The 18,729-nt window shown below is 35.8% G+C and overlaps 1 protein-coding gene across 2 annotated transcripts in view; it reads left to right on the top strand.

The window, feature by feature from the left end:
- The window catches only part of wapl (cohesin release factor wings apart-like), a 436,770-nt gene that overhangs the window by 215,614 nt on the left and 202,427 nt on the right, over positions 1 to 18,729 (top strand). For both annotated transcript variants that reach the window (XM_089596620.1, XM_089596619.1), the window contains exons 5-6: positions 8,836 to 9,060; positions 9,135 to 9,357. In XM_089596620.1, the coding sequence (XP_089452746.1) occupies positions 8,836 to 9,060; positions 9,135 to 9,357 (448 nt within the window). The remainder of the gene's footprint in view (positions 1 to 8,835; positions 9,061 to 9,134; positions 9,358 to 18,729) is intronic.

Raw genomic sequence — 18,729 nt, 5'->3', positions numbered from 1 at the left:
AATTTCTATTTTATTTTTATTTTGCATCCTAATAATGCCACATATAATGCACAAATTTTGTTTCTATGTTGAAGAGCAAAACTATCTCCATCGGTATTAAAATCTTCTGTAAAAAACTTTTTTTTTTATTTCACATTTTGTCACCTTGGATGTTGTTTTTTAAATTTATAATCAAGCGAAAAATTATCTTAGTTGATATGAATACATGACAAAAACTGCCTTCTAAAAAATATCATTAATTTGACAGTCACGTTTGAGCATATTGCAATTGTAGGATAAATGTACCATATTTATTTCCATTACACAATTTTATTTCTTGAAATGATACTTTAATTTCTTAAACGGTAATAAAGTTGAAAAAAAACATTTGTGATCTTTTAAGATACTAAATTTAATGTGCTGATAACAGTATTTTAAAATTTAATTTTTGTTTTTTCAAACTTGAAATTTATTATTTTAAATTAAGTGTTCCGAAATGTTCACGTACTGAAATAATATACAGCAAAATTATCAATTTTGTTGTATTCCAACGAAGCTGTAAGTGGTGTTCGATAACTGTTTATAATTATAATATTGATTTCCATGAATTTTTTTTTTGTTGATTTCTGTAATAAAATTACATTTATTACGAACATTTTCTCCATCATTTTATTGTTTACTACAGTTTCACTCAATCTGATTTTTATTTACAACAACCGTTTTTATTTTTTTACAAAAGTCATTTATTATACTTTCTTATGTTCTTATCATCACTTATATAGTTTGTGTTATTTATTTTACTATTAACATTTTTTTTCTTAAATGAAGTTTATTGATAGGTTGGAACAGTTGGCACTTAGTGTGCCTTACAATGCGAAATGAAACAACGAGACAATTGACCACAATAATTTTGAGGGTGCTCTCTCGTCTACTTCTCGTCCGTGACCTCCCAAAAATTTCCTCTCTCTTGCCTTGACGCCAAAATTCTCTTCAGAGGGCGTACGCACACGTTGTTGATAGGGACTAGCGGGAGAGATGCCATCTTAACAAAACCGCCCACCTTCGTCCAAGACCAACGCGATGTAATTAGATGCCACCCGCTGTGGGCGGATCAGCGTTGGAGACAGGTTCTCCATCGGCTGACGTTGACTTGGAGCTAGCCACATGAAGGAGAGCTATCTTTGTGATCGGATGAACGTACGTCCCCGTAGCAGTCTGAACGGTGGAGGCCCTCACGAGACCGTCTTTTCTCGGGTTGACAGTGGTAACTTTACCGAGGGGCCATCGGTCACATGACTGAAGAAGTGTTGGGTCGAGGACTGCGACCAGATCACTGACTACTAGATTTTGACGAGGTGTTGTCCACTTGGATCGCTGCTGCAAAGTATTAAGATAATCGTGGTTTCAACGGGTCCAAAAACGAGCACGCATGTCACCCACGAGGTTCCAATGAGTGAGCAAATCTGAACGTTCGGATGGAGCCTTGGAGTTCACCACTGACTGGAGAGGCATGCCAACAAGAAAGTGTCCAGAAGTCCATGCATCCAGGTCATCGGTGTCTCTGGAACGGGGGGCTATAGGGTGGCTGTTCAGCACCATCTCGATACTGACGAGGACGGTGGAGAATTCCTCATAAGTTAGGAAAACTTATGAGTTTCCGGAGATGGCCTTTGATGGATTTGACGGCAGCCTCCCAAAGGCCGCCAACGTGAGGTGCTCCGTGAGGAATAAAATGCCAAGGAATACCTTGCTCCGCCAAAGTGCCAGCGATGACGTACCCCTTTTCAGCTCTGCTTCACGCAGCGCAGCTTGGAGCTCAACGTCAGAGCCTCGAAAGCAAGTCGCGTTGTCACTCCACATTTCGGAAGGACAATCTTGGCGTCCAATAAAGCGAGAAAGAGCCCCGAGAAATGATACCATAGACAGGTTGCCAACAGACTCAAGATGTAGTGCCTTGGTGGCGAGGCAGACGAGAACTGCGATGTATCCCTTGGTCGTTCGGATTCCTCTGCCTTTGGATAATAGCAGGGAGAAAGGGCTGGCGTAATCCACACCGGTTCGAGCAAAAGGACGAGACAGGGTTAATCGAGTGGCTGGCAGGTTGGCCATCAGTTGAAAAGAGGGCTGATCTGGAAGACGGGCGCAGGTCACACATCGGCGAAGATAGTTCTTCACCTTGCGAGGACCACCCACAATCCATGCCCTTTGCACTACGTAAGCATTTGTGACACAATTTCCTCCGTGTAAAGCTTGCACGTGGGCAAATGAGATGATGAGTTGAGCGAGCTTGCAGGATCTACTGATAAAAGGCGGGTGGCGCTGTTCGGAAGGCAGTGTAGCGTTCTCAAGCCACCCACCAACGTGCAGATTTTCAGAGTTGACAATAAAGGGAGCCAAGAGCGTCAACGGGTGTCCCTTTGGCAGAGCCTGCCCACTAAGGACAGTTGTCATTAATTTGTGAAGAGTTTTCGTCTGGCTAAGCTGAACACAAGCTAAGAAGACGTCGTGAAGCTCACCAACCGTTGGCGGCGACGATATCGGGCGTGTCGGTTCTCGGTTCAATCGTATTCGGGTCCAGCATCGAATGCGTACAAGGAAGCGAAGCAATCGATGCAAGTTTAAAAACTTTTCGAGCTCGTTAAACTGATCCTTGCGCTCAGCGTGGATAACAGACGACGAGGGGGACACTGGCTCAGGCGACTCGTGCGGCCATGCAGGGTCGGGGTCAGCAAGCCAGTCTGGTTCACTTCACCACGCCTGGTTTGACGACCGGTCAGACACATTAGCGTCTCGGGTGACGATATCAGCGGGATTTGATTGCGTGGGCACGTAATGCTAAGAGCCTGAAGGCAAAATCTCTGGGATTTGAATGACGTAGTTGTCGACGATTGAACAGCCGGTGGGCTCATCAAAGCGGATCCAATGAAGGACGATCCGAGAATCGCACCAAGCATGGCAATGTTTCATTGGGATCTCGAAGTTGTCGGCAACTGAGCGAAGCAACTTAGCACCGAAGAGAGTGGCCCATAACTCGAGGCGTGGTATGGTCATCCTAGGCTCTGAAGAGGCTGATGGTCTGAGGCTGCAAACAGCAGCGAGCTTCGTGCGAGCGAAGAGCAGCCGACAGAGTGACTTAATCAGAAACAATTTTACCCAGGAGTACACGGCGGTGACCATGAGACGACGACTAGCTTTGGAAAAGGCGTGTAGATAGGAATTGGATGGGTGTATGGTGCCTATATGCAACGGTATTTGGTGCCGTGGTGGACTGGAGAAGCCAGAGATGGCACGCAGTTGCTTGACGAAGATTGACCAGCGCGTTGACATGGATGAAGGGACTGCCTCGTCCCATGCCAAGCCTGCCCATAGGTCTTGCAGAAGAAGCTTTGTACGTAGTATGGGTGGAGCGAGCCACCCACATAGATCAAATAAGCTCTCAAGATTGGCAAGCATAGTACGTTTCGTTGAAACAGGTCTAATCGAAGTCGGACTTAGCCGAAAAATATCTGAGGCTGGATCCCAGCAGACTCCAAGCTCAATGACCGATCCCTCAGTGCTGAGTTGACGCCAGGTGGAGCGAAGTCGAACCTCTTCTGGAAGGTCAGCCAGTAAATTGGAGAGTTTGCCACCCACTTTTGCAGAGAAAATCTACCAGCGTTCAGAAGACCAATAACCTGATCACGGATGTATCGAGCAGCCTCAACGCTGTCGGCCCAAGGAGGGTATCGTCTGCGTAACGATCAGCCATCACGACAGGAACTGCTGCTGGCCATGCATGTCCTTCGTCTTTGCAGAGCTGCTGAATTGTTTGGAGCGAGGGATACGGCAAGCACAAGGCTCCATAGGTGACAGTGAGCAGCTGGTAGTGCATTAGAGTGGTGTCAAGATCTGAGCTTCATAAAACGTGCTGAAGATTCACGTCCTCTGAGTTGATCCATGTCTGTCTGAACATCATGCGGATGTCATTACGAAACGCTTCACGGTGCCTTCTCCAGTGCAGCAATAAAGAAGGCAGGTCGGCTTATAGTCGTGGTCTGGAGTGGAGGACGTCGTTTAAGCTGTAGCCGCTCGATGTTAGTCTTAAAGCATTGAAGACGAGATGCAATCTGTGCTTTTTGTCTCTGACTTGCCAGATACCATGGTGTTGCAGGTAATGGACTTTCTGACTGTTATCGACAAGCGGATCGTTAGTCAGTGGTCTCATGTGGCCCAGCTCCAGATATTCTGCCATAAATCGTTGGTACTCGGTTGCCATCTTAGGAGATCGTTTGGAGCCAGAGAAGGTGCGCTCGCACTCGATGTCGTCAGGTGACTGTCGGTGCACACGGGGAACGTCCTCAAGCTCTCAGAAACGTTGCATTAAGGAGATGAGTCGCTGATGCCAATGGGGCGTTGGGTCATCGCTCAACGTCACGTACACAAGGCTCGAAGATGAAGCGTGAGCTTGCGCTCGACCGGTGAGAATCCATCCAAAAACGGTGCACTGGCCGAGCAAATCACCACGTTAAATGAGGCCAGGCTTCAACAGCTTATGGTACACGTCAGCTCCTATGAGTACATCAATTTTGTTTGGTGTTCCAAATGCTGGGTCGGCCAGATGATCAAGATCCATCCACTGTTGCACTGAGCTCGGGTCCAGCGGAGCGGCTGGAAAAAAGAGGCCGAGTTATGGCAGTCAAACTGCAGTCGTGGTGATAGTGGAATCGTCGTTCTCGGTCATGATGATTAGATGCGCCCTGGATCTTGAGCTGACTGTGTCCATACCGCCGAGGCCAGTGATATTCGACTCTGAACCCTCGAATGAAGCTCCGAGCCACTTTGCAAATGTCGTCGAAGTAGCTGTGATCTCGGAACATGGATCCAGCAATGCTCTGGCAGTCACGACTTGTTCCCCGGTATCTCTCAATCGAACGTTCGTGGTGGGAAGAACAGTTAGTCAGAAAGAGCTGGGTCTGACAGGGTTCGTTAGCGAACTAGCCGTTGGATCCTGTTTCGGCTACTTTGTCACCTGGCTCTCATTAGGTGAGCTGGCTTGTCGCTTGCGAGCGGAATTATACAACAAGCTGTGGTGCATGGCTTGGTAATGCTGGCAGACAGATTTGGAAGTGCAGGTCCTCGCAGAATGTCCAGCCCTGAGACAGTTAAAACAAATCCTCTCTCTGTAAACTAGGTCCTTTTAAGCGCGTAGTACGAGGGACTGGAATTGAGTGCAGTGATCGATGTAGTGGTCACTTCCACAAGCAGGGCACCCTGAGGATATACGTGCGAGCTGCTTGAGAAGTTGCCGAAGAAGTTGTTGATCATGAGGAGCATGATGCCTCCACGGAGCTGAGAGCACGGCACCTTTGCCGAAGAAAGTCTGTCAGCACCTTAAATGTGACAGCAGCTCTGGCAGGCTCTGCGATAGTCATCTTTAGTATCTCCAGTTCGTCTTCCCAGGAACGTCTGGTTGTGGCATCGATGCCCGAGGCGCCAAAAGATATAAGCCAGTGATCCCAGTGATCCACAGTACAGCCCAAGGCTCTCAGTTGGTCTCGATTTTTATTCACTGTGTCGAGCAAGGATTAGAGGCCAGACGTGGACTCATCACGGAGCGGTTTGATACAACGAAGTGCCATCATGTGGTCCTGTATCAAAAGTCGACCATATTCAAAGTGAGCTTTGAGAAAACTCCAAGTGGTCGCGTAGTTTGCTCCAGACACCTGTATGGCATCGAGTGTCGTCTTCGCATCGCTCTGCACGAGGGACTTAAGATAAAACAGATGTTCAACTTTTGTCAAGACGTTATTCTCGTGAACGATGGCACGAAAGAGGTCACGGAACGTCTCCCAATCCTTTCGTTTGTCAGAGAAGACAAGAATGTTGATCGGAGGAAGGCGTCGTCTACCGTGCTCGACCACTTTTGGTGCTGGTCCCGAACTGCCTGATTTTGGAGGTGGACAAAGGGTGTTCTTTGCATCATAAATGAGAGCCTTCGCCGTGATGCAATGAACCTCTATGATCGCATAAAGCTTGGTCAAAGATGTCACATCGTCCTTAGGAGCATGTTCTAAAAGCTTGAGGTGACTAGTCTGGAAGCTGCTCCAGTAGCCTTCCAACAGTTCAAGCCGCACTTCTACACTTCCGAGCGTCTACTGGGTAACCCTGATGACCTCAACGTTGGCAGCAAATCGAGAGACAACATCTACTACAGCTCTGTGAGCATCTAGCATGACGGCTCTATCTCCATCCTCCCTGTAAACAGGACATTGTAAGTTCGACACTCTTTACGCAAGTGGAACCTGCACTATCTCTTTTGCTCTTTCTCTAGACTGGCACAGGATCATTGTTATTGACTCAATAAAACGTGAGAACTCATCCCAGTACCCGTCCATAAATACTAGTAGCGTACTCTCGACGAGTGCGCATCCGCATGTCGGGCATGGTGGTTATGAGATGGTGTGGATACTGCTCTCAGTACGCATTTTCATTAACAATCATATTTTGCGTTTGCTGGATTGCGGACTCATGCATGTAATTTGCAGTGTGAATACTCGGCTATGATCGCAACTTCTCCTGCACAATTTGCTTTTATACGGATACTCGCATGGTCGCTAGGTTAGAAGTTGTCTATCCACCGCTTTGTCTCGGAGATCCGGCTGGAAGGATTAATGTTTCTTTTCTTAAATGAAGTATATTGATAGGTTGGAACAGTGGGCACTTAGTGTGCTTAATAATTCAAAATGAAACAACGAGACAATTGACCACGATAATCTTGAGGATGCTCTCTCGTCTACTTTTCGTCCTCAACCTCCCAAAAATACCCTTTCTCTTGCCTTGATGCCAAAATTCTCACCAGAGGGAACGCGCACACGCTGCTGATAGGGACAATTGGGAAAGATGCTATTTTATACTTAGCTACCACCTTAACTTTTGAAACCTACCTTCCATCCCAAATCCTATGGTTATAAAAAGGAATACCATTAGCTGGGGGTTCGTGCGTGGAGCTCATACGGAGACGAAGCCTCATTAATATATAAATAAACATATATATGGTGAGCTGAAGCAAACAAAATAGTTGAATTAAGCTAGTATGTATGATGCATCGAAGAAAATTCAAGTCAATCAATGCTACAACGGCTCATGAGTCTGATACGCTGAATGGTCAATTATTTGTTAGCTTTTAAGAACCTAATAACTTGATTGAGCCAGCACTACTGAGAAAATGTCCTTGACATTGTTCTCGGAGATGCTGATAAAACGCTTTCGAAAAGCGATGCTGAATTCCGTAGGCATGAGACCGAGAGTGCAGGCAAAGCGTAGACCTTTCCGTATTCTTGAAAACATGCTTAATGACCTGCAACGACGGTCTGCGATTTAGTACCTTGCAAGCACCGCGTTTTTTCCTGGAGTGATCTACATGCGGTTCGTACTTCGTACCTCTGTTTAAACAGTGTTATAATAGACATTGTACTAGCTATTTATGTGAACTAGTCAGTGGCAATATATACTTTTAATAACTCTATTTGCACTTTAGTACATTCTACTTTTGAAAGCTCGTGGTTACCTCCAATAAGCTCTGTTGTAATATATATAGTATTTATATTATTAAGTATTTAATATGGACACGTAGTGCTAAATCCCACGTATTTTGCAGTATGCCAACGAGCTTAAAAACGACGTATTTAATTAGTTGCAGATTTTGGAAAGATTTTCCGTTGTGGAATTTTAAGGCTGGATGAACATTAAAAACTACTTCTTGAACATCATACTTTAATAAAATTTAATGATAAAAGAAATTTATTACCTCTTTGAAATTTCATGGCTCCGTTATAATAGCGTTTTTCTTTTGCTTGTTTTAACTTTTTTTTTAAACAATAAATCACATGATATTAATATTATTTTTTTAAAGACGGCTCATCGTGAATGAATTTTGTAAATTTTAAACCAAAATATATTGATAATTAAATGTAGAGGCTAGATTCACCAGTTTTATTCTTTTAAACAGAAAATTGACAAATTTGTTTGAATATATTTTTCACAAAATGTATGTGTTTTTAATTATTGATAGAAATCGTTTAATTAATATCTCTACTAATAGAATAAATATAAATTTTTCTATGATTCCGAATGCATTGACCGTTCATTTGATGTTGAGCAATTTTTCCTAATCATGAGAAAAAATTTACGATTTTTATTTACGAAAATGGCATTTAAAGTTTTGCTCGAGCATTTGAGATTCTTCCTAAAATTTGTCATTGAATCCTAAAAATGTCTAAAAGTTAAAGGAAGTTTTGGTATTGCCAAAAACTGTAAACATTCAACGAAATTCCTAGAATATTTTGAGTTTCGTCTATATCTTGTGTTTAGGTGGTAAGATGTATACAATCGTAAATACGATTCACATATTTGAATGTATATGTGCTGGTATTTATGTTTAAGTGTATGTACGCATTAAAGTATGTATGTTTGTATGAATTATTTTACATCACTTACAAATTTTCTATACATCCATACCTATACATTTTCTTGCACTATCAAATGTTCTTTTACTATTATAAAACAAGAATCATAAATATCTGTGCATTAAAAGCATTGGAACAATTAATTCGTAGAATACTTCCGCAAAGTTTTTGATGTCAGAAGACATGTAATATCGTCATTGTTGAAAAATTTTAATATCTTATGTGCTCACTACAAAGGAATTAATTCTTTTTTATCAATCTGCACAGTAGTATTTCTCCAAATTTTTAATTACAGCTAATCGTATTATAATGTTCACGCGTATACTAAGAGCTTGCATGTGCGATGAAAACCAGAATTAACTGAAACATTGTAAGTTAGACAACTAATATCACATACTTATTTTTATTGCAGGTAGGACAACTAGCTATGGAAACTTTACTTAGTCTCACTTCTAAGCGAGCTGGTGAATGGTTTAAAGAAGAACTCAGAGAACTTGGCGGCTTAGAGCATATTATAAAAACCATAACAGAGTGTCACCGTTATATTAACTCTGCTTATCAAAGTCACCATAAGTGGTCTGAATCATTATTAGATAAGTTACGTAAAGTTAACAGATGCTTAAGAGTGTTAGAAAATGTACGTGAAAATATAGTTTTTGATGGAATAAATACACTTAGTATTTAAAATTTTTTTTTTCTTCTTGGATACAGGTAACTCACATGAATGAAGAGAATCAAAAATATCTTTTGCAGTATGATGATTGCATCTTAGTAGTTACAATAGCTCATCTTTACAATTTTTGTGGATTACAAATCACAGAGCACCCATGTAATGACGAGAATGACAAGATTTCAACTGGAGCTGTTTTAAGAGATTGTTTGTTTGCAGTTGTCAAACTTCTTATTAATTTAACCCATCGCTTCAACAAAAAATGTAAGTTTTTTATACTTATTATTCATTTCATAGAGTAGTGTATTTTTTAACATGGGCGCAAAGTACAACTTGTGTGTTCGAAGTGTGCGGTTGTTGTAGTATGTTTATGTGTAAACCAAGAGTGACTTTTCTCATACCGAGGGCGTAAAGCCCTGCGTCTGAGGAATAAACTAGTGTTTTGACATTTGTGTATACACTTACTTCATACAATATTAATATCAGTGTTAGACAATACTATAACTTTTTGTTATTCACCGAAACAGACTTATTTTCTTAACTGAGTTATTCCAAATAATCAATAACATGAACCACTTTTTTTGAGTAAAAATTTTAAAAGCTGTAAAGAAGTATAATTAAACTTCATCCCACACTTTTGTGTTAACTGCTCTCATCCTACTAAAAATAATAAACAATATTAAAAGTAATTTAGTCAATTACATCTTAGCGAAAGCAATTTAAAATTTTTATACTAATCTTTTATAAACGTATGAAGTTCGCAAAAAATATTCTCGGATAACCGTTATTTTTTGGCATTTACTGACAGCTAACACAGCTACAGTAACACGTGGAAGTACAAAGATAATGAAACAAAAAAATAGCAGCTATTGGATGATGATTTTTATTAAATACATTACATTAACGATTCCTGCTTCAACTCTTCGTGATCATTGGCTGCTAATCTCATGCAACGTACTGTTCCGCATCCATGTGGACGATGCACTTTTTTTCAGCAAGAAAAGAATGCGTCACTCGCTAAACTGGCAGTGGGGAAACCTTTTTTTTCTGATGCAATGACTTTCCACTGGTTACTTCCGCAGCCATGTAACCGCGCCCTTAGGTTGATACTTCCCCCACCTGTCCCTAACTAACAGATGGCCTTGTATTTGGGCATCCAAACAATAGTTAATTGGCTAATCGATAGTGGCGTATACTTAAAATGTGACTTAAAACGGCTCAGATGTTCCAAAACAATAATCAGCTGATTAAATATTGTTTAAATGTTCAAACACAAGCTGTGTTAGTTAAGCATGGATGGGGGTAGTTATTAATCTAACACTTCAGCGACACATCATTGTTGAACAGAGCCAAAATTTCGTAATGCTTTGCTCGATACTCAGTCATGAAGTATCGATATCAAAGAATCGAAGCTCAAAAAGTATCGGGTAAAGTATCGATTCTTCACAAAAAGTACCGAGTATTTCTTAGGTATCGGGTAGGTATTGCCAATCCCTAGCCCAGAGCGCTCTGGAGCACTCTCGGACGCAAAACTGAACAAAGATATATATAGCCTCGTTACATAACTCCTTTAAGTAAAACAATTACGTTTATAAATGTTAAATGCTAGATTTGCAAGAATTCACCCAAAAAGTACAAAAACATATATTTGCTCGTTAAATCACTTGATAAACTTTTCGAGATTCTAGTTTTTGAATAAATTTTTGAAGTAACCATACGCGTGGGAACACATCGTTGACTCTCACAAGTTAGAAGGTTAGGCTAACCATAATTTATAAAACTGTCGCTGTAGTAACGTGACTGAGCTAATTAAATTGAAATATTTTTTTGAACACACATTCACTTTACACAGACATGCCGAATTAAAAACAGTGTTTATATGTATCAATTAAAAGATGTAAACTAAAATTAAAATCACTGATGCTTAAAAAATAAATAGATTAAAGATAACTTATTTTTTATAAACGTCTTAAAATATTCATATTTTATTATTAGTACAGTCAATAAGCTGGGATTTAGTTTCGATAGTGGAAAAGTTGCGGAACAGCACCGATTTTGATAAAACTTTTTGTAATGTGTTCGTAGGACCCTAAGGAACATTCAGCCAACTCAACTTCGTCATGGGGGGGGGCAAAGGGACCCAGTGGGGGGCATATGTACCCTAAAAAACTGCCCCAACCGCGGAGGTGACTAAACAATTTTTTGAAAACGCTTCTTTTGGCCCAAAATTCTCATCTAGTTGATATTTTCGATCGCTGATTACGAATCTGATGTCAGATTGCACAAATTATGCTACCTACCCCCCAAATCGGACCATTTGGGGCCGAAATTTCAATTTTTTCAACACAAAAATGGCAAACGGAGTATTTATCATCGAAACTGTGCTCTATGGGGTATTTTTGATCGCCGATAACGAATCTGATGTCGGATTACACGAATTATGCTACGTACGCCCCAAATCCATTTACACGTTCGCGTTCGAAGACAGAGTTGTAGATCTCATTGAAATACAACTTTTTCGTATCAGACATTTTCCTTTAGATCGTGATGCAGACGCTTTATAAAGCAAAATATATGCAAAACCAGCGAAAAAAACGTTTTTTGCCTTTTACAGAAATAAATTCCGATTCTACGACAAAACATTGACCACAAAAGATGTAAAGCTGATCAAAATAAAATTTGTTTGTTCAGTAAGTTTTTTTCTTAAGTGCCGTCTTAAGGATTAAATCGATAAAAACAGTTGAGAAATATCAAAAAAATTGTTCTACGCCATGTAATTTTTTAACAGCACATTTTCACATAAAAAGTTCTGTACAAAAATTTTACATCTTCTAAAAATACACTTTTTTGTATTGACTAATTTCTCCTATAGTGGTTTTATAAAGATACTTAATATAGAGAAACGTTGTAAAATGTTTAAAAAAGCGTTTGTTTGTTCGAATTTAAAGTTAGTATATTGATACTAAAACTTAGTTAAGTATTATAACGGAATATTACTTGAATGAAATTCTGTTCTTTAATTAACCCTTTTGTTCTGGCACCTCGTACATTGGTCGTGTCTGACATGCAAGACATACTGTTTTCATAAATTGAGCCACTTATTTATGTACATTAACTTCATGTCTTTTTAATGAATCATTTCGCAAAAATTTACTTCTACATTTATATCATTTTTTAAATTTTCAAGATAAACTATTATCAACATACAGTATGTATCATTTCCACATCTCGCATGAGGCAGATAGATCAGCTTTATGGTTACAAATAATGTTAAAAAACTTTTTCTTAATAAATATGCAGAGTTTATTAACCATGTAAATTGTTTTTGAAATGAGTTATCACCCTGTTTCTAAGTATGAAGTTTATGGTGCGCTGACTTTTTCATAATAACTTTTATTATATAAATATGTGAAAAATTACAAAGACGTGTCTTATGTAGTTATAAAACATGTCATTCGTTAAAACTTTATTAAGTGAAAAATTCTTACATATTGATAAATTGTGTTATAAGGAATGCCCAATACATTAAACTTCGTAATTTAGGAAGAAATTTTACAACTGTTTATATATATTGACTCTCATTTTATGGATTCTACGGTGGTTACTCTAAAAATAAAAGAGAAAATAATACTTCTGAACAACATGTTTATAAACTTTAGAGGAAAGATAAAATTTTAGTAGAGAATTCGTTGATCGTACAATATAATGAATTTTTGTTGATGTAGTGTTAATGTCGTATTAACGTCGAATTCTGTGGATCTATTTAAAGTGTTAATTATATTTATAATCATATACGTGCAGGTACTGATTGAGTATACATACAAATTCAAAAATTCAAAAACCAAGACAGAGCAATATTTGATGAAATCAATAGTTACGTTGATGTTAGATGGAAGAAGCTTGGAGATTAGAGAATTTTTAATTGGGTGTGTAAGTCATTCAGTTGTAAATACAACTGTTTGTTTTACTCGTGAAAACAAAAAAAATTTGTATGTTAAGAATATAACATTAAAAGTAGTAGTATGATTATCCACTCTTCCTCACAAATTTACAACTGTTGAGAGAAATAAAGGATCGAAGTGAGCACGAATGAAATACAGACAGTATTAATGCCTTATTCGGCAGGCTGAAATTGAGTAGTACAAAAATTCACATGATTAAAAAGTATTAAGGACTAGGAAATTGAATATTCTAATATACATGTAAAAGCAAAACGAAAAGATCGTTTGCCTGATGGAAAATTAATAAGCAAAATACATATAAGACGAACATTATTAGAATATTACTAGACAAACAATTTTGAGATTATTTTTGTGATGTTCGTGATCAGATAACAGAATGGCTTCGTGTACCAGATTAAGTATTAAGTTTTTTTTAAATGAGTTAGGATTATTTGAATTGTATTTTCAGAAATGACCCGAGGCCGATGGTCTGAAAAACCAGTTAGTCATAGTTTTATGATTATTTGTAGGAAGAGAAATGTCTAAGAAATTAATTTCACTATCAATGGGGAGTTTATATGTAAATTTTAAATGTTCATTATGATTTTTTAAAATTTGTAATACTGATTTAATATGTTCAGACTTAATACACATGACTGCATCATGTACACGGCAAACATGGGAGTAATGGGTGGACCCACTGGTGTACTGAAAATTAGCTGTTGAAACTTTTTGTCGAATGAAAAAAACATGGTAACAAATAAAAATTTTATTTATTCTTTCATCTCACCAACAAGGATGTGACATTGTTGAAATTTTTAATTACGTATATCTAAACTATCTAAGACTAAAGTACATGGAACGAAAGTTAACAATGATATGGTATCGAGGGAAAAAAGAGTGTAATCATATGGTATATTAATGTTACAAATCAAATTTCGAAGTCGGAATCTATTGTTAAGATGTAATTTAGGGGTTGGGATATAATTTTTTAACTGATGGAATGTTTTTTTACTGGAAATGTGTGGGACTATTTACGGTAGAAATAATGAAACGTAAAGGAGTATAGTGCTTATGAATTTTAGGCAGACTACAACATTTTGGGAGGGTTATGTTAGTCTGAGTCAAATTATTTGAATGAAATTTTATGCATAAAAAATCATTGTCATTCAGTTTATTTTAAATATTTTGGACATCAGAACGTAACTTATTAATTGGCTTGGATTGGATTTGTTTGTAAGTATTTTTATCAGTAAGAAGTCGGTTAATTTTTTTTATATAAAGTTATTTTTTAATGATCACAATCTTCTCGCTGTTGTCTGAATAAGTAATAAGCAAGTTTGGATTGTTTTTTAAAAAACTATTAGTTTGTTTGATTTCTTGCTAAAAAATTCCTTTTTGCAAGTGACGTGGGCTTGTTTGTTCATATTTAAGTTTAAAATTTTTGTAGTTTTGAAACGAATTTCATTTTTAATATTATCACTTATATTAAGTACAGTTTATATTCAAGATTTTTAATTATGTTACATGCGTTCTTTTTATCAATTTGGTTGTGTTTCATGCCGAATTGTGCTTAGAAATAATGTTTTTGCGTCTACATGTTACCTCAAAAATTTTTACTAGTATTACTCCATTGCTTCAAATTCTGGTGAGCTTCGGTTTCTCGCTGGTGTTTAACGTAGTTCAATGTACTATGTAGATGTACTGTTTGATGGCTGACCATTTTTTAAATCCAGGTCGAATTAAATTGTAGTACAACTATTCATTTTTTCTCACGAATTCTGAAATGTAAGGAGAAATAAAGAATTGAATTTTTCTCTGCAATGTTTCGTATGCGTTTCCCAAACCTCATTAGGCAGGCTAAAATTGACTAGCATACAAATACACACGGTTAAGACATATTGTATGTATACAGAGTCTCAATAGACAACTTTCAAGATCAAAGTTTTGATAATGTATATTTATGTTAAAGTAACCTTTATTTTATCATGGTAGGCTATACTTGGCTTTATTAAAAATTGGAATATTTATTCATTCAAGTAGAAAAAAATAACATACGAAAATTGAAAATATTGTTTGTAAAAGAAGTTTTTTCATAACAAACTGACTTAACTTATTAGTTTTTAGAAATAAATTGACTAAATTTATGGTATTTAATTATAAAATATTTATTTTATTACTCTTTCATCTGTCAATAGTAGTATGTAATGTTATGTATTTTTTTATGATAATAATTTTTGGTTCAAAAATTTTATCTTGAATTTTTCAGATCGAAAAATATCTAATTTTTTTAACAAAATTTAGTGTAATATAATATAATAGCTTGGTGTACGTGTTGTAAAAAAAGTATTATAGCATTGTTTCTAAAACATTCAATTGATGAATTATCATGTTGTCATGTCACGATTAATACTTCGAATTGCAGTTGTAGGAATAAATTTTGATTTATTAATTCATAAAATTAATATACATCAATAATTATATAACTTGTATACGTCAAGAAAAGAGGTAGTAGATAAACGGTTTCTTCAAATGAGGATAAATAATTTGATAATCAGGATAAAGTTCTCGGTGCATTCGATTTTAGTGTGTTACTATTATTTAAAAAAACGTAACGCTAACTATTCATCACACGTGTTGATATTACTTGATAGAATTACGTATTAGAAATTATTACGCCTATATGAGTATTACTTTAAAAATCTTTCATTTTTCTTATGAGATATTTTGCTTCATCTACCTATTGCAATATTTTTTATTGCGTTTCCTCTGTTTTTCCAAATTGTTAGTTTGTTATTAGAAATATAATATTATAAAATGTTCACATACTTTATTGATTTTGCAAAATAATCATGTTTGTTTAGTTACATCCAAGCTGTTATATGCGTTTCATAGTTTTTTACTACTTTGAAAATTATTTTTATTAAATATGGAATTTTGTTTATTTCAAAAAGGGACAGCTAAATTTACAACTGCATGACTTCTAGCACCAAAAAAAAAATTCTTGTAGTCCACAAGTTGCATTCATTAAACGAAAAATTAAAAGAAAAATTCAGCTCGGCGTGGTGATAGGTATGTGGGGGCACTGAAGGGCTGTGAGAGGCTGAGTTGGATTTTGGGGGGCTTGTGTAAAATACCCTTCACTAACAATTATATAATATAGGTTAATATATATATATATATATATATATATATATATATATATATATATATATATATCTTCCCAAATTATATAGTGATTCTGAAAGTTCGTTCCACACAACCCCTTGCTACCCCTTTCAGACCCCCCTCAGTCCCCTCCTGAATAAAATAAAATTCGGCCCCCTTCTTAATAAGAAAGATTTCCATAGTTCTTAACCTTATGTTTATTGGGTTAAATTTTTGTTTCGCCCCCCTCAGCCCCCCTTATTGTTAAATTACTGGACAACCCAATAAACTTCCCTCACCATTTTAAAGAACTACCTTTAGCCACTCTTTAGCTTTTAAATGAGGTAAAAATATTTAGGTTATCATGTAATTTCCGGTTAAACTTCTTTTTTGACCCCCTCTCAGCTTTTCCTATACTCTTTAAGAAAACGATCTTAGCCTCTTTACAATTCTTGAACAAAATGTCTGAGCACCGCTTTAATATTTATTCTAGTGCTATTCAGACAGTTTTACCCCTTCCTCATAAATTATTTTACGTGTGTAATTTGTTAATACATTTCCACACAACTCTTCAGGTAGTGCGATGGCATGCTTGTTTGATTCATCTTTTATTCCCAATAAGTTAATTAATTGCATCATTTGTTATCAACATAACAATTTTCTCAATTTTTAAGTGAAGTTTTTGTAGGGATAATTCTTCATTATTATTGTTTAGAAATTCAATTAGAAATTCAATAAATATCACTATCAGATTTATCATCACCTTTGTGAGTAGCATGCTCTAACATGTTTTTATTTCTTTTTTGTGACGTAGAAGTTGCACATAATTTTGAATTTTATTTTTGATAAAGTAAGTGTATTTGTTATAAGAAGTAAGTATAACATTATTAATTAAATAGTTATTATTTTTATAAAAAATTTCAAAACAAATTCAACTTTTTTTCCTTTATTTGGCACTTACAATGATTCAATTTTTCCTTCTCAAATATCTAATAATAATTTTAAAAATATTTTTTCAATTAAAGGCTTTTTTGAGTATTTCCTATAGGTTTTTAAAATTTTAAAATTAAATTGAACTATTATAAAGCATTATTTTTCTTTCCTTTTGTTAAAATCTTCAATAAAACTTATTTTTACTTTTTTCATAAATTTTCGCCTCAAATATTATTGGTCATTAAAAACCATGCCAAAAAATCTCTTAGTTGGCATGGCAGCATAACATTACATGCTTTTTCAAAAATTTTATGAATTGGAAGATCGTGTTCTAGTTAATCTAAAGCAACAACAGCTTCTTTAGATGTACTTTAATGATTTCCTTGAACTGCTCTTAACATTTCAAAAGATTCTGATGTAATAACGCAGTTTAAAATTAGTTACTACTTTTTAAAGTATGAAACTACGTGACTCATGATTTAGGATTAAAAATAAAATAATTATATTCTATCATACAATTCTCATTTTGAGAGAGAGTATTCAATTTTAAGTAAAAATTTTTGCTTGTTACTTTAAAGCCTATGTAAAAAATTATAATTCATTCATAGCATAGTCCTTAAAATGCTCTAATATGTGTTACAACCTTTTTTAGATATTTTACACCACTCCCTCAATAATTTTTTTTTTAATTTAATTTTTAAACACGTTTCCACACCACCCTTGACGCAGTACCATATCGTGCTGATTTTTATTTTCCGAAATTCTCAAAACGTTTATTGATAGCAGTATTAAATATGTAGAAAATAAAGCATGACATGATATTTTCATACTTGATTAAACTACAACGAATAATCCTATAAAATATTGAAACCGTAGACCTTACTGGGAGCCTTATTTACTACGATAAAAATCGTGTGTTCCTTTCTATAAATATATGTTACGTATTTTAATGTAGTTTACAATTTTGTCTCTAACCTAGATAATACGCAACGTAATACAAAAGAAAAAAAAAGTATATTTAATGTAAACTCTATATTAGTTAAAAATTTATGTACATATTACTTTAATACATTTGTATTAATGTTCCAAATTAATGTTTTAATGTTACAAATTCAATGTTTCAAAATAAATTAACATTTAAAAGAAATCGTTTTTTAATAGAAGATTTTAACTAAAACAAAACAGGATTTGTGAAAATAATATCTGCGTATAATAATAACGTATTAGTTTTTTGTTATCAAAGTAAGCAGTATGAAATAATTATTAAAATTTTTCTTATAAAGTAATAAAACAATATTTTAATAGCATTTTTATTGATCTTATACATTCATTTAATGTTAAAATGAACTGTGCAATAGTATTACGCACAAATTTATGCTTTTGCAGAAATATAAAAATTGAAGTTTCTTATCTACTTAAAAATAGTTAACGTCAACAGTCTCTTTTTTTAACAGTATTTCTTACTTCCAAATTATTGTATCGTTCTATATATACATACTTAGATTTTCTTTACTAAACTTCTTGATTTTCAAATTGTGTATGCAAACCAGATGTTATAAATTTAATTCGATTTGCTAATGAAAACAATTTTTTTTTGTTTTATTAAAGTTTGACA

The sequence above is a fragment of the Copidosoma floridanum genome, unplaced genomic scaffold, assembly GCF_036245765.1.
Source record: "Copidosoma floridanum isolate Cflo_tuat_1 unplaced genomic scaffold, Cflo_Japanese_pri ptg000030l, whole genome shotgun sequence".
NCBI lineage: Eukaryota > Metazoa > Arthropoda > Insecta > Hymenoptera > Encyrtidae > Copidosoma > Copidosoma floridanum.
Note: the sequence above shows the minus strand (reverse complement) of the source record. Positions and strands in the feature narration are given on the sequence as shown.